The sequence below is a fragment of the Lithobates pipiens genome, unplaced genomic scaffold (assembly GCF_037356315.1).
Source record: "Lithobates pipiens isolate NorthernLeopardFrog02 unplaced genomic scaffold, aLitPip1_a1.2 Scaffold_10, whole genome shotgun sequence".
Taxonomy (NCBI): Eukaryota; Metazoa; Chordata; class Amphibia; order Anura; family Ranidae; genus Lithobates; species Lithobates pipiens.
In genome coordinates, this window is record NW_027507686.1 from 276,221 (window position 1) to 292,757 (window position 16,537).

The following is a 16,537-nucleotide window of genomic DNA, read 5'->3' on the forward strand; positions in this document are numbered from 1 at the left end:
CAATATAAAACAATTTAGTAGTTAAATATTAAAACCTGAAAATAATTTGTCCATTGCACGGGAATGTTTATAAATATCTTGATATGAAAGGTGAAAAAGGTCCATTATAAAGGAAGAGGAATGCGGGTATAAAACACAAAGCGTCCCAGTGAAGGAGGCAGATTGGGTTGTTGGTTCTGGGTGCGGTCATAGTATCACCTGCAGGCAGGTATGAGTATGAAGTGATCAAATCTCACCTGTTAATGATACACAGAATATTATATTCTGAACCTCCAATGATCCGGCTCCTTCCAGGTCCTTCCAAATGTTTGTTTCTCTGTAAAAAGTTTTTATAGATTCCAAGTAAGATGATAAGAGATAAATGTTTAACCCCTTAGTGCCGCCGCGGTGAGGAGACTTGCTGGTGTTTTTCCACGGTGTGTCCCCGATGTCTGATCTCAGGAGGTCAGAGGAACATCTCCCGCTCCCCATCGCCTCATCGGGGGGGATTCAGTGCCTCACGGGGGGGATTTAGTGCCTCACGGGGATTTAGTGCCTCATGGGGGGGGGAGTTGGGTTTAATTTTTCGGGAGGGGGGGGGTTTACCACAAACTAAAACAAATCTCTCTGGGCCACATTCTAGACCACCAGGTGTGGGAGACGCTCCACGTGGCCTTAGTGACTGCGGGTGATGTTCAGGCCCCGCACAGTCGCTTGTGATTGAATGTGAATTGGGGACCTTAGATTGGAAGCTCCTGGAGGGCAGTGACTGATGTGAATGTATAATATATATGTAAAGCGCTGTGTAAACTGACGGCACTATACAAGTACCTGGAATGATAATATTTCTCGGGGTGATTGTGGCCTCTCTCCTGGCTGCAGGGAATATCCGGGAACAGCCGTCCTCTCTGGAGAATACTTTATACTTCTGGGCTGAATTCATAAAATGTGATGATGAGAATGATCTTCATGTAGAAGAAGTGGGGGGTGCGGACGGGGCACGGACCGGGCACAGACCGGGCGAGGACCGGGCGCGATCGTCGCCTTTCTCTCATTTCTGATAATTCTGGGTGTTTACAGAGCAATAAAAGTCCGGAAGCCGCTTATGTACCAAAAAAGCAACAAATAATGGGTTGCCCGAGCAACCTTATCTCCGATCACCTGACATTAGGGTGTGATATCGGGTGAAGGACGTATTGTGCACACCCCGCCTGCTCTACATAACCTGACCACTCACCATGAGGCGCTCGGCTTTGTTTAGCTTTTTATCCATGTTACTTTACTGCCCCATTTCCACCAATCAGAGATCGTCTCGGGCGCCCCGAATGCTTCTGGGAAAACATATCGGAGGGGGGAGGGGGAAGCTGCTCCCTACTTTTCTGGCGGCATTCCCTCTCGGTAATTTATTGCACCAAATTCTTGGAATTCCAAGATGTCCCTTTTCTATCCTCTCCCATCGGATGCTCCAAATGTAAATCAATCCATTAAACTAATTAAGACCGACTTTCTTTTGGCGTCTCGGACAAATCCGGTGCGGCTCTCCATGGCAGCCAATCAGCTTCTTCAATGAAGCTTTGATAATAAAACCTTCTCTCCATTTTCCCCCCATTGTAGATGCGGTGCGGGAATTGCGGCAAATCGTTAACATTTCCCGCACTGCACAGAAATTGTACTCTGTCCATGTGATCTGCCACCGCTGTCACCCCAAAACAGATCACAAGACGCAGTGCGATTGCAGGACTTGTGTGAACACCCAGGTGATCCGATTCTCATGCGGCAAAAAAAATGCATCTTTTGTGTGGTGTGAATTGAGCCCATTCAATATGAATGGGGTCAAATCGCACTGCAAAGAATGGCATGTTATTTGATTAGGGATGCGGTGCGATTCCTGTCTGAATCGCATGGGGTGCCCCGCACTGCATGTAACCCGGCCATAAGGCTTCTACAAGTCGTCACCCTAAAAGCTAGAAAAATAATATACGTTGTCCTTCTATTTCTGTGTTAGAGAGGAACCAGAAGCAGAAGAGGTGTCGGCTCCTGGCAGCGCCACGGAGGAGGAGGAGGAGGGCGCCGAAGACGGGTCCCTTCATGGAGGTGAGAGCTGGCAAGAGTAATCCCACTAACCAATGAGAGTGCAGAGTGCTGTGTGACCAGGAGAAGGTGATGGCGTCCCTCTGCTGGACCAGAACCGGCCGGGTCTCACCCATTCTGGTGCCATTACTGCAGTCCAATAGGATTTCATTCTGGGCTGAGCGTCTCCAGAAAATGCTGTTCTCCTGGCTTCCCTGACTTAGTGACTCAGAAATGATTGAAGCCGAGGGATGAGGATGACAGGACGGCGGTATAGGAAGCAACACTCAGAAATGACGGCTCTGTGGTTCTCCCCACACATCCCACCCCCCAACATAATATTCACCCCAACATAATATCCCCCACATCCCCCGACATAATATTCACCCCACACATCCCCCGACATATAATATTCACCCCACACATCCCCTGACATAATATTCACCCCACACATCCCCCGACATAATATTCACCCCACACATCCCCCGACATAATATTCACCCTACACATCCCCCGACATAATATTCACCCCACACATCCCCCGACATAATATTCACCCCACACATCCCCCGACATAATATTCACCCCACACATCCCCCGACATAATATTCACCCCCCACATCCCCCGACATAATATTCACCCCCCACATCCCCCGACATAATATTCACCCCCCACATCCCCCGACATAATATTCACCCCACATATCCCCCGACATAATATTCACCCCACACATCCCCCGACATAATATTCACCCCACACATCCCCCGGCATAATATTCACCCCACACATCCCCCGACATAATATTTACCCCACACATCCCCCAAAAATAATATTCACCCCCCCCCACATCCCCCGACATAATATTCACATGACATCTTATTGCCCCTCTGGGTCTAATAAATACTCTAAAAGGGTTTATTTCTGTTCAAGGGCACAGAGAGACCTGTTGATCCTGCCATAAATATCGTCAGCTGATAACTTCCTGTACATTCTGCCTGTGCTTCCCTCTGTCAGATTGCTCCTAGCTATCACCGAGGACCACAGAACCCCTCCCATCTGTGTTATGGAGAAGGGCAGAGGGGTAGGTGTTCTGTAGTCCCATCCTAGGGTGTAATTAGCTAGTCTGGCACTAGGTGGCTCTGTCCTGAATTAGTTTGTGGTAACAGACAGGAGAAATACTGCAACCCCCAAATGATTTGCCAAATCTTAATGACATAATAGTCCTTATGTAATATGTGTAGATTATGCCGAAGATTGGGCATAGTGTCCTCTTGATGTCAACGCGTTTCATAGAAAAATGTGTCTTCCTCAGGACAGAATCGTTCTCCAATGTTGCACTGAGATGTTTCAGATTTAGTGATTCTCGGAGGTGAGCTCAGTGCCAAGGAGGGAATCGCCAGCAAACCTCCGAGGAAGGGAAGAGACCCAACAGAGTCTGTAATCCAAACAGTGGAGGAACCAAAGACGTCATAAACCGGCTCCCAGGTGTCTTTGGTCCACCATATATGTAGAATAATCCGGCAAAAAATTCCCCCTCAAATTGTAGACATCAGTCCCTCGCTCTCGTAGGAGGCCCGACTACAACCTGTACCTTCATGAATGGAGATGTGACCACTGTGGTGACCTGGAGGTCACCTATATCTCCATGATGGGGAGAAGATGTCCGCACAGCTCAGGGAGCTCCCCGCCTGATAATGAGATATAGATACAGATATACTATGTGGTGTACAGTGGTTGTGGGTCACCATTCCTCTCTCTCAATGTCTGATTGATATGAAGGACACTATAGAGCTCCTTATTGTGGTGATAGTTGAAGCTGAGTGCAGTAACTACATATAACCACTAGAGGGAGGAGCCGAAATCTGTATATATGTATTACTCTATAGGTTCCTTTCAGCCAATGAAATCCAGGATGCTCTGAGCACCGTACTTCTTAATGTCTTCTTCTCTCTGAATGTTAATGTGTTGTTTTGTTTTATATCTCAGAAAATCTCAGCAAATGGGATCTGGTGGCTCAGCGGCTCACCGTCCTCTTCTACAAGTTCTCGGAGCTCCTGCATGGGGTGCAGGTCTTCCTGTGGCGGATCCTGGAGCTGCATGTGCTGAAAATGGTGGCCCTGTACAACGTGTGGGTGGCCCTGCTGGAGGTGAGCTGGTGGCCTGTGAACTGTACATGATGTATAGACCTCTGAAGTGAGTTATAGGAAGGTCTCAGCTGGTGGTTTGGCCAAGAAATCAGAATTCAGCAGCCCCACCCCCATTGCATGGCCGCATTACAAAATCCGGAACCAAACGACGTCCGTTTATGGAATGACCCGGCGGCTCCGGGGGCCTCCCCTCCTCCGTGTTATTTTCCGTGATTAATTTTACACCTTTCAGTTGGGTAAAAGGTGTCTGGAGAAGTCATGATATGAGCACAGACCTCCAATCTTTATCAGATCACATTCACCGATGAGGTTTTGGTGTCTTCTTCGTATTTAGAGGGGTGTGGCCTTTGCAGACCGGAGCCGCTTTCTTGTGAAACGCGTTATATATTAAATTCTTATATGCAGGACTGGACTTTAACCCTTTACCACAAAATCTAAGATCAGTGAAATATCAATAATCAGATCAATATTCATCAAGATGTTTATAGTAAGGTTTACACATTTCCAAAACCTCCTCATATTAAAATCTCACCCCTATGTGTGTGGAGGAGAGCAAACCCCTAGAACTGAGCATGGGGTCCATGTCCGGGGCGTCCTCCACACATCAACAAGGGGCCGATCAATTCAAATCTCCATATATCCGTTATTACTGACAGTGAAAACACAACCAGTGGAAAAATATAGTAACCAACGCATTTCATCAGTCAAAGAATCCTCCATCAGGGCTTGGGTGAATATGTAGAGGCAAATGGCCGTATAATAGTGTCTCTAGCAATGCTATTCTACAGCCGGTGAGCTTTGTGTGTGTGTATGTATGTATGTATGTATATATTTATATATATATATATATATATATATATACATACATACATACTCTGTATAGATACTCTGTATATATCTATCTATATACTCTGTATAGACACTGTGTGTGTGTGTGTGTGTGTGTGTGTGTGTGTGTATATATATATTCTGTGTATAGATCTCTACTCTGTATAGACACCCATATTTTAGGATATCTGTCCAGGAGGTTTTCTCAATCCATATTATACAACCAAACCTGAGCCCTGATCTGACTTCTCAGGGGGGTTTTCAGCTGATCGTTTGGCGCTTTGTTTCCTCTGGTTATGTAATCCTCTAAAGTCCGGGGGGGGGTTGTTGTGGGACGACCCCCACCCCTCCCCCCACTTCGTATTTTCCGATTGACAAGAACTACCACCAGCCAGTATTGGAGGAAAGCCAGGCTTCAGGTCCGGCTTCTCTTTTATTTCATTCCATCCTCTGCACACATGTGAGCGACGCTTTTCTATGAAGCAGCATAGTAGTGCTATAAAACGCGTCAATATGGTATACAGTATGTCTGTAAATAGATGACTGGTGACAAAATACAAGCAATCTAAATAAGTAACAGCCTAACTAGAAAACAAGCTATATACAATATGTACACAATGGGGAACACAGGAAGACAGGGTAACACTGGGGATCGGAGATACAAGGAAGTGGGAAAGAAGGAACCCGGGGAGAAGATACGAGGCAGCAGATCAGGAGCCGTATAATTTGACAAGCAGTTATCGGGCCAGCAGGGAAAACACTGAAGCTCCAAGGAAACGGAGAGGAGGGACTGAATACCCTTCCAGCAGCCAGCAGCAGGTGGAGACTGATTACTGAGATCTGCTGGGAGACACCTGCTGGTGGACACTGGAACTACAACCCACTGCCAGGGAAGCACAGTGCCACCAGCAGGAGATCCTGATTCTGGCACTAACTCAAGACTGAATAGTTAAATGAACACATTTCATGGTATTATGCATATAAACAACTTTTAATTACTTTTTTTGCTTGATAAAAGAAATGTTTTTTAAACATTTGGTGTGTGGATTTGTATTGTAGTACCTGGAAAGTCCCGATGTTCATGTTTAATGAGATCATCAGAACTGATTGAAATCTTCATTTTATGTCCTTGGGGGGAGGGGGGACCAACTTCTCTACTGAAATGTCTACATTGGAGTCTGTAAGAGGGATTAGAAATGGGGGAGGGGGGTGATTGAAGCCCTCTTATAGTGAAATCTTTGTTCGGGGGGGGGGGGGGGGGAGTTCACGTTTATTGACTTAGTTTCTCCTCCTACAATATATATTCTGTACGGTTACACCGAGGTGATGAGTACATTTAGAATGTGACCTTTCCATTTGCTCTTCAGGTTTCTGTGATGAATTTCCTCTTTGTCATTCTCTGGGCATTTGCCGTCCCGTTTTCACGCTTCCAGCACATGGCGTCCAGTCTCTGTACGATTTGGACCTCCATTATAATCGTCTGTAAGATGTTATATCAGCTGACTATTGTCGAACCGGAGGACTACTCCATAAACTGCACACAGGTGAGTCCCAATGGGCCGCTAAGTAGGAGACGGGTAAGTGTCTGAGATGGCCAAAGATTCCAGCTGGCCTAGTGTTGGATATAAAATGAAAGAATCTGATTGGTTGCTGTGGCTGACGCAGAAACTGTCCGGTATATTCCACAGGAATGCAAACTGGATCTGTGGTTTTTACCTTGTACATTAGACTTTGCATAGGGCGAGTTCTGGGGAATGTTGTACACTTGGTGGGTGCCCCCCTATTGTACTCTGCCCATGCCCAACATACACATAATATCTTCATCTGCCATTGCCATGCCTGGGTTTTATCTTGTATGCCCCATAGGGATGGCCCAGCAGTGCCCAGGTAACCTTGTTCAACCCTCTGATGGGGTGGCACTGATAATCTGGGCATTGATGAGGTGGTGCCAATGGGGCGGCACTGATAAGGCGGCACTGATAATCTGGGTACTGATTATCATTGTAAATGATGTGCTGACAGACTTGCCAGTTAACTGCTCTCTTTTCCTCCCACAGACACAGCATGAGAAAAGGAATGCCGATAACCGGCAAGTCTATTCACATTTGATGATCTGTGATCAGCTGTGATTGGCCCTGTACCCCGATCAGTGATCAGCTGTGATTGGCCCTGTACCCCGATCAGTGATCAGCTGTGATTGGCCCTGTACCCTGATCAGCTGTGATTGTCCCTGTTCCCCTGATCAGTGATTGGCCCTATACCCCGATCAGTGATCAGCTGTGATTGGCCTGTACCCCGATCTGTGATTGGCCCTTTACCCCGATCTGTGATCAGCTGTGATTGGCCCTGTACCCAGATCTGTGATCAGCTGTGATTGGCCCTGTACCCTGATCTGTGATTGGCCCTGTACCCTGATCTGTGATTGGCCCTGTACCCTGATCTGTGATTGGCCCTGTACCCCGATCTGTGATTGGCCCTGTACCCAGATCAGTGATCAGCTGTGATTGGCCCTTTACCCAGATCTGTGATCAGCTGTGATTGGCCCTGTACCCTGATCTGTGATTGGCCCTTTACCCCGATCTGTGATTGGCCCTGTACCTTGATCTGTAATCAGCTGTGTTACAGAGCGGACACAGCGGTCCCAGAGCGCACCCAATGAGTGCCACAGGACCTGATGACCGCGCTGTATCTGTCTTTCGGCTATAGCGCGGTCTGCAAGTGGTTAAATGATTTTATTTTTTTAGCGAATATCTTACATTATTATTGGTCCTATTTCAGCCTCTTTCCAATGGCACCAACCTCCTGGAAGAAGAGATCCAGAACTCAGCGTTGTATCACTCACCAATTGATCCTGCCAACTGGTTTGGAATCCGCAAAGGTCACCCCAACTTGGGGTACATTCAGGTACACAGGCGCCCCCTATTGTATTTTATGATCATCTACTGAATGCCGAGGTCTCCAATGATAGTTTGATGATTACAAGTGACGCTCTTCATATCATCGGCCTTTTTACCTGATCAGCTCTATTGTGAAACCCTTCTCACCCCATAACAGGAAGTATACCGGGAATAACAGGAAGTGGCTGATCAGGGGACCTCATGGCAGGATCATCAGGGATTATTGTAATAAAAGATGCAGATTTAAAAAGCTTGAAAGCAACTTTTATATTTAATTATTATGTGAAAAGAATGAGATTTCCTGATCTCTTCATATTATTCATTCAGTTGGCGGATTTTCTTTGCCGGTGAAGCGAGGGGCTTTTATTTAAAAAAAGTAAAAACTCCCTGAAAATAAAACGCCAAAAGTAACCCCAAAATATGTCACTAAAATCAAGTGGAAAAGTGATCCTTGTATAGAAATTGGAGGCTGTTCCTTCTTCTGCCACCAAACACGGCTATGATGAGGAGTCGCCGACTCGACACAATCTTCTGGGAGTGTCGGTCATCGGTGTCCCTGCCGCAATGTGGGGGTTTCTCCCACTGACCCCCGATAGAGGGAACCAAGACAACCAGAACCCCTCTGGAGGACCTTGAGATCCCTCCGAAAGCGATAATCGCACCCACCACCTCTTCTCTCATATCACTCGGGATTGACCACTCAGGAGGCGAGGGCTGGATTATGAGAAGTGGGGGGGTGTTACGTGTACCCCCATAGCTAGGAGCAGTGGGTGTGAGTAGGCACCTACTGGCACATTTCTGTATCTCTTAGTACAAAGTCACTTTATACGTCGTAATGAACAAAGAGAATTGATTGTGTCTCTTTATAACCCACCAATCATTGTCCTCAACATTTTTCAATTTGCCCTAAAAAAAATTGGGCGGAGTCTAGTGAATTGTACCAATCAGAATTCCCCTCATTGCTGTGATCACAGGAAGGTGTGATGATGGGATTGGTTGAGGTGATTTCTCCAGAGAACGTCCCTCAGAACCCTCGGCTGACATCTTCTGTAAAATGGAGGAATAAGATTTGTGTCCTTTTGTGTCCCTTTAGAATCACCTGCAGGTTCTGGTTCTGCTGGTATTTGAAGCCATCGTTTACCGACACCAGACGTTCTACCGCAAACGCCATCAGCTGGAGGTGCCGCGCAATCAGACCGTCTTCCCGGAGGTTTGGCGGCAACATCTGGATCACGGCCTCCTGAACTGCATCAAGTATTTTATCAACTATTTCTTCTACAAGTTCGGTCTGGAGGTGAGTTCCGGGAGGAAGATGAGCGGTGATTGTATTCGAAATCCGGGTGTATGGGGAGTATAACCCGTACTAAATCCGGGTGTATGGGAAGTATAACCCGTACTAAATCCGGATGTATGGGAAGTATAACCCGTACTTAATTCTGGTGTATGGAAAGTATAACCTGTACTAAATCCGGGCGTATGGGAAGTATAACCCGTACTAAATCTGGGTGTATGGGAAGTATAACCCGTACTAAATCTGAGCGTATGGAAAGTATAACCCGTACTAAATCCGGGCGTATGGGAAGTATAACCCGTACTAAATCCGGGCGTATGGGAAGTATAACCCGTACTAAATCCGGGCGTATGGGAAGTATAACCCGTACTAAATTCTGGTGTATGGAAAGTATAACCCGTACTAAATTTGGGTGTATGGGAAGTAAAACCCGTACTAAATTCTGGTGTATGGAAAGTAAAACCCGTACTAAATTCTGGTGTATGGAAAGTATAACCCGTACTAAATCCAGGCGTATGGGGAAGTATAACCCGTACTAAATCCGGGTGTATGGGAAGTATAACCCGTACTAAATCCGGGTGTATGGGAAGTATAACCCGTACTAAATCCGGGCGTATGGGAAGTATAACCCATACTAAATTCTGGTGTATGGAAAGTAAAACCCGTACTAAATTCTGGTGTATGGAAAGTATAACCCGTACTAAATCCAGGCGTATGGGAAGTGTAACCTGTACTAAATTTGGGTGTATGGGAAGTATAACCCGTACTAAATTTGGGTGTATGGAAAGTATGACCCGTACTAAATTCTGGTGTATGGGAAGTATAACCCGTACTAAATCCGGGTGTATGGGAAGTATAACCCGTACTAAATCCGGGCGTATGGGAAGTGTAACCCGTACTAAATTTGGGTGTATGGGAAGTATAACCCGTACTAAATCCGGGTGTATGGGAAGTATAACCCGTACTAAATCCGGGTGTATGGGAAGTATAACCCGTACTAAATCCGGGTGTATGGGAAGTATAACCCGTACTAAATCCGGGTGTATGGGAAGTATAACCTGTACAAAATCTGGGCGTATGGAAAGTATAACCCGTACTAAATTCTGGTGTATGGGAAGTATAACCTGTACTAAATTCTGGTGTATGGAAAGTATAACCCGTACTAAATCCGGGTGTATGGGAAGTATAACCCGTACTAAATCCGGGTGTATGGGAAGTATAAAACGTACTAAATCCGGGTGTATGGGAAGTATAACCCCTACTAAATTCTGGTGTATGGAAAGTATAACCCGTACTAAATCCGGGTGTATGGGAAGTATAACCTGTACTAAATCCGGGTGTATGGGAAGTATAACCCCTACTAAATTCTGGTGTATGGAAAGTATAACCCGTACTAAATCCGGGTGTATGGGAAGTATAACCCGTACTAAATGTGCCGTCCCCTGTGCCGTCCCCTGTGCCGTCCCCTGTGCCGTCCCCTGTGCCGTCCCCTGTGCCGTCTCCTGTGCCGTCCCCTGTGCCGTCCCCTGTGCCGTCCCCTGTGCCGTCCCCTGTGCCGTCCCCTGTGCCGTCTCCTGTGCCGTCCCCTGTGCCGTCCCCTGTGCCGTCTCCTGTACCCTCTCCTGTACCCTCTCCTGTGCTGTCTCCTATACTGTCTCCTATGCCCTCTCCTGTACTCTCCTGCACAGAAGGGGTTAATAAAATGAGCAGTGACTGAGGGGACAGATATATATTTTGGGCACTGGGGACCATTGGGCTCTATCTTTCTCGATCCATTTTATGTGTTAGGATCGTTCGTCTTCCTTCTTTCATTAGTACTGCAGTGTCATGCATTCCCATCCCTCTTATCTCTCTTCAGATTTGCTTCCTGCTGACTGTAAACGCGATTGGCCAACGAATGAACTTCATGGTGATCTTTCATGGTTGTTGGCTGATTGTGATCCTGACCCGACGTCAGAGGGAGAAGATCGCTACATTGTGGCCCAAGTACTGCGTCTTTCTGGTGTTCTTCCTCCTCTTGCAGTACTTGCTGTGTCTGGGCATGCCGCCGGTGCTCTGTATAGGTGGGTCTTCCCTGTCCTGATCTTTGTTGAAGTGACAATCGTTGACATGTTGGTGACCCTGCATGTTTCTGTTCTTCAATGATAGAATACCCCTGGAGGTGGGACAAGATGGTTCCCGTCAATTCGGCTCTCATAAAATGGATGTATCTGCCGGACTTCTTCACTCCTCCCAAAGCCAACGTCCTCATTTGTAAGTGTGCCGCAGCCACAAGGTGACCCATTCATTACCCGGAGGTTAGGAAGTGCTTTTCATTGCCTTCAGGGATTTTCATGATTGAAAATCAATCCTGGAGCCCCCCTTTGTTCCCTGAATCTGGGTCAAAACGTAGCTTGTAGAGAGAGTGTGCATTGGGCCTAGTGGTCAGTGGGTCTGGTGGTGGTGGTGGGGGGCCTGGTGGGCGTGGTGGTTGGTGGGTCTGGTCGTCAGTGGGCCTTGTGGTTGGTGGGCATGGTGATTGGGGGTCGGTGGGCGTGGTGGTTGATAGTGGTTGGTGGGCCTGAACGTCAGTGGGCCTTCTGGCCGGTGGATGTGGAGCTTGGAGATTGGTGGTCAGTGGGTCTGGTGGTGGGTGGACCTGGCAGTTTGTAGTTAGTGGTTGGTGGGCCTGGTCGTCAGTGGGCCCTGTGGTTGGTGGGCTTGGTGACTGAGGTCAGTGGGTCTGGTGGTTGGTAGTTAGTGGTTGGTGGGTCTGGTGGTCGTGGGTCTGGTGGCCGGTGGGCCTGGTGGTTGGTGGCCAGTGGGTCTGTTGGCCAGTGGGCCTGGTGGCTGATGGGCTTGGTGGTCGGTGGGTGTGGTGGCTGATGGGCTTGGTGGTCGGTGGGTGTGGTGATTGGTGTAGCAGGAAGATAGCTCATCCCTTCCTATTGACCGTTCTATCTGAAAGTAGTTTGGTTCATCATCTTTTCTTACAAATAAGATCGGCACTTTCAGTGATAGATTGGCACAACGCATTTAGGTCCATGACTTTCTTGCCAATGCCTTGTCACTAAACACCAGAGACTGGTCAAATGGGGGGTGGGGGCAGACTGGTCAAAGCCCCACCCCAGCCAGTGATTGGACGTTGTAGGAAGATTGGGGAGGTCACCCCTTCGATCCTTTTGTGTAAGCGATGTGTTCACCAGCAGAGCCCCGATTGGTTCAGAGTGCTTTGTGGTGGATTAACTAGACCTGCAGAAGGGGCCGGCCTGACGTCATCTCGCAGGGCTTCACTTTCTGACTGAAGTTCCCCTTTAGGTGTCTCTTGGTCCCCCTGGTATTTGGGTGAGGATTCCATTGGTTCTGGTTGGGAGGTTTGGCGATCTCGGTGCGTTTTCCGCCATTCCCTATCGCTCATCCCTATTACTAATGCTGTGCATTCTTTTCCCTTTTTAGATGACTTCCTCCTGCTTCTGTGTGCGTCACAACAATGGAAGGTGTTTGTGAATGAGAAGAAAGAAGAATGGTACACGGTGGCTGGAGAGAATACGGGCCAAATCGAGTTCCCTGGTAACCGGCCCAATCTGGTGCCCAACTTCATCAACTGCCGGTGAGACCCTCCCGTTCTGGCGTTCTTCTTTACTGAGGCTTTAAAGGGCCAGTCCACAAATAATCCGTCTTCATGGGGGCGGCCTTGTTTTAGGCCGTTCTTCCTGGTTTTGCAGCGGTGCGCAGAGGGTGCGCTGTGCTCCACCTTACAATGTAAATGGGATCAGAGGACGCAATGCGCTCCCTTCCTGGCTGATTCCTTCTCTCAGCAGGTGGTGGGAGAAGACTAATTGCACTGAGATACTGAGAGTTCCCTCTAGTGGCTATCGTACAAAACACCAGATTTATTCCAATGACTCAAACATGGAAGACCAAGCCTGTAATATCAGTAATAACTCGTAATATGCGCTCACTGAATATTCGCCATGTGTTGCTTTAGCGTGTGTGTGGTGCATGCTCCCCTCTATGGAGCGATCGATGTGTGGAATTAGTAGCTGCAGCCATTTGTTCTCTGGGCTTCATCTGACATAACTGTCATTGCAGGTCATACCTGGACATGCTGAAGGTGGTGGTCTTCCGCTATCTCTTCTGGTTTGTCCTGGCCATTGTCTTTGTCACGGGGGCCACCAGGATCAGTGTCTTTGGCCTGGGATACCTGATGTCCTGCTTCTACCTTCTCCTTTCTGGCACAGCTCTTCTACAGAAGCCATTGAAGGCGAGACTTGTCCTATGGGACTGTCTGATCATCTATAACATCACGGTGATCCTCTCCAAGAACCTGCTATCGGTGAGATATGACCTTCTCCTCGCACATTCCTTAGGTCTTTACATATGATGTCTGGTTTTCATGGAGCCGCTCCACCAAATGCGATGTTTTAGTTACAGGTGGACAGACAAGATATTTGGGGGGCACACCCTAAAAGATGCATTAAAGATGGTGCAGCCATAAGACCGTACTACAGAACAAAATATTACAGCGCACACATGCAGAAAAGACGTTTACCTCCTGCAAGGCTATAAAACACCCAGAACATTATGAAAACACATGAGGATTTGGTCACTGTATTGCTATATGGTGCTTAAGCCCACTTACTGTGACAAAGTACCCCATGATTAGTGGGTCGCTGTCGTATTTTGTTCTTTAGTGGTAGGTGGCTCTCGGGGACTCATCCACTGTATTTTGATGTCTCTCGGGAATTCTTGCTGTAAGATCTCTATCACTGTATTTCCTGGCTCTCCCAATCTCTGAGAATCTATCCTTGCTCCCTCCTGTTTAATCTTCCACAGCAAAAATCCAACAGGGGGAGGGAGACTCCTTGGTAATAAATTCTACAGGTGTGCAGCCTAAATCAGAAGCAGAGATGTGCCCAGTGGAGCCATTGAAGCACGGAGAGCCGGTGTCTGGAACTGCTTCTCCCCCATGCAAGTCAATGGGAATGCAGAACCAGGTCATCTTCATAGTTTCATAGTTAGTAAGGTTGAATAAAGACACCAGTCCATCCAGTTAACCTGAGTGAGTGTCTACAATTGTCCCCATCCCTGTACATTGCACACACACATCACACGTCCCTACTCCCAAAAGGAGCCACAATCCAAGGTCCCCATTCATATACTAGGGCCAATTTTGGACAGAAGCCAATTAACCTACCTGCATGTCTGTGGATTGTTTTTGGGAACTTCCCCTACACTGACTTCTGAATGAGATCCAAAGTCAGTGGACACCCTTGTAGTGAAAGACGCCCAACAAGATGTCTGCCATTACATTTATTATGATTTTTTGTGCCCCCCCCCCCCCTTTCATGTTGTTACTGGAGTCTTACTACCTTTGATGTCATTGCTAAGCCCTGCCAACTGCCATTCCATTGTCCATTGAGACTGTCTGGCCATGTATGGCACTCAGTGGACATAGATTGTCATTTGGTAGCTAAGAAGTTGGATTTAGATCCCAAAATTATCGATCAAAGTGACTTCCCTTCAGTAGTCTGAAGGTTTTTTGATAGAAGCCATTGGTGGACGGTTGTAAGTTCCGATCATTTCACCAAAACAAAACTGATTGAGAGCGATTGCAAATTTCTGTGTTTGTGTGTGGCCAGTCCTGGAGGACGTTTATAATCCACCACATCTGTAGTATTGTGTGTATATATATATATATATATATATATATATATATATATATTGTATAGATCACTATAACCCGGTCTGTCTTTATATTTGTCCGTCTTCCAGCTTTTGTCATGTGTGTTTGTGGAGCAAATGCAGAACAACTTCTGCTGGGTGATCCAGCTCTTCAGCCTGGTCTGCACCGTCAAGGGCTACTACAACCGTGAGTATGGGCCGCGCCAAACTGCACAATAGAGGGGGGAATCACACTATATGATGGCATCTGCACATTATTTAAAGCCCCTTCGCCCTCTCCTGTCACTCCCCCCCCCCCCCCATTACACAACTTGACATGAAAGCATGTTTGGGGGTTGCCGGATCTGAACCTCCTACTTGACCACCTACATGAGAATGAGTCCCCTTCCACCTCCGCCACGGACTGATGGGAGGTCCGGGGACTGATGGAACATCGGGGCTGATGGGAGGTCGGGGGGGCTGATGGGAGGTCAGGGCTAGTGGGAGGTCGGGGGACTGATGGGGGGTCGGGACTAGTGGGAGGTCGGGGGGACTGATGGGAGGTCAGGGGGACTGATGGGAGGTCGGGGGGACTGATGGGAGGTCGGGGGGACTGATGGGAGGTCAGGGGGCTGATGGGAGGTGGCGGGGCCGATGGGAGGTTGGGGGACTGATGGGAGGAGGTCGGGGGACTGATGTTGTATCAGAAGACCTGGCTTGCCATTGGTATAGTAATATATTCCATAGGGGTTGGGTCGGTCTCTTAGCTGGTCCCTCAAGTTCCATATAATGAGGTGGGGGTTGTAGGTGGAAGTCGCAGCGTGCTTTACAAGGAATGTCTTTATGAAGAGACCGGTCATGGTGGAGCCAATAAAGGCCGCTCTCAGCCTGTTGCACACAATGGTCTCTTGGCATCCTGCGGTAATAATAAGACCCTTCATCAGAAACACGGAACTGAGAGGTCCTCTGACGTGGGGCTGTATCGAGTATTGAGGAGTCATTTTTGAACTTGGAAATGTTGTGCTGAGGATATTCTTTTTCTCTTTCTTCCATCAGCTCATGAAGTGGACAAAGGCCATGAATGTCCGCTGCCGGTGGAAGAAGCCGGAATCATCTGGGACAGTATCTGTTTCTTCTTCCTCCTGCTGCAGCGAAGAGTCTTCCTCAGCTCCTACTTCCTGCATGTGGTGAACGACCTTCGTGCCTCCTCCCTGCAAGCCTTCAGGTCCGCTCTTCTCACAACCAATCCCAGACAACAATATACGTTGGAGATTATATAGTGATATCGTATCTGGACACATCTGTCACCCCATGCTTGGTGCCTATGAAGAGGGATAGGATACGGGTGTGACGTCACCCCATGCTTGGTGCCAGTGAAGAGGGATAGGATACGGGTGTGACGTCACCCCATGCTTGTGCCTGTGAAGAGGGATAGGATACGGGTGTGACGTCACCCCATGCTTGGTGCCTATGAAGAGGGATAGGATATGGGTGTGACATCACCCATGCTTGGTGCCTATGAAGAGGGATAGGATATGGGTGTGACATCACCCATGCTTGGTGCCAGTGAAGAGGGATAGGATACGGGTGTGACGTCACCCCATGCTTGGTGAAGAGGGATAGGATACGGGGAATAGAATAGCCTGCCGGTGATGATCTCTATTCCTTCTGATGTCATTTT

The 16,537-nt window shown here is 47.8% G+C and overlaps 1 protein-coding gene across 5 annotated transcripts in view; it reads left to right on the forward strand.

Annotated features, from left to right (window-relative positions):
- Positions 1-16,537, forward strand: part of PIEZO1 (piezo type mechanosensitive ion channel component 1 (Er blood group)) — a 204,499-nt gene that overhangs the window by 146,809 nt on the left and 41,153 nt on the right. For all 5 annotated transcript variants that reach the window (XM_077450380.1, XM_077450398.1, XM_077450390.1 and 2 more), the window contains 11 exons: positions 1,985-2,073; positions 4,037-4,197; positions 6,393-6,569; positions 7,804-7,929; positions 9,016-9,216; positions 11,072-11,276; positions 11,362-11,466; positions 12,649-12,802; positions 13,285-13,528; positions 14,968-15,064; positions 15,913-16,081. In XM_077450380.1, the coding sequence (XP_077306506.1) occupies positions 1,985-2,073; positions 4,037-4,197; positions 6,393-6,569; positions 7,804-7,929; positions 9,016-9,216; positions 11,072-11,276; positions 11,362-11,466; positions 12,649-12,802; positions 13,285-13,528; positions 14,968-15,064; positions 15,913-16,081 (1,728 nt within the window). The remainder of the gene's footprint in view (positions 1-1,984; positions 2,074-4,036; positions 4,198-6,392; positions 6,570-7,803; positions 7,930-9,015; positions 9,217-11,071; positions 11,277-11,361; positions 11,467-12,648; positions 12,803-13,284; positions 13,529-14,967; positions 15,065-15,912; positions 16,082-16,537) is intronic.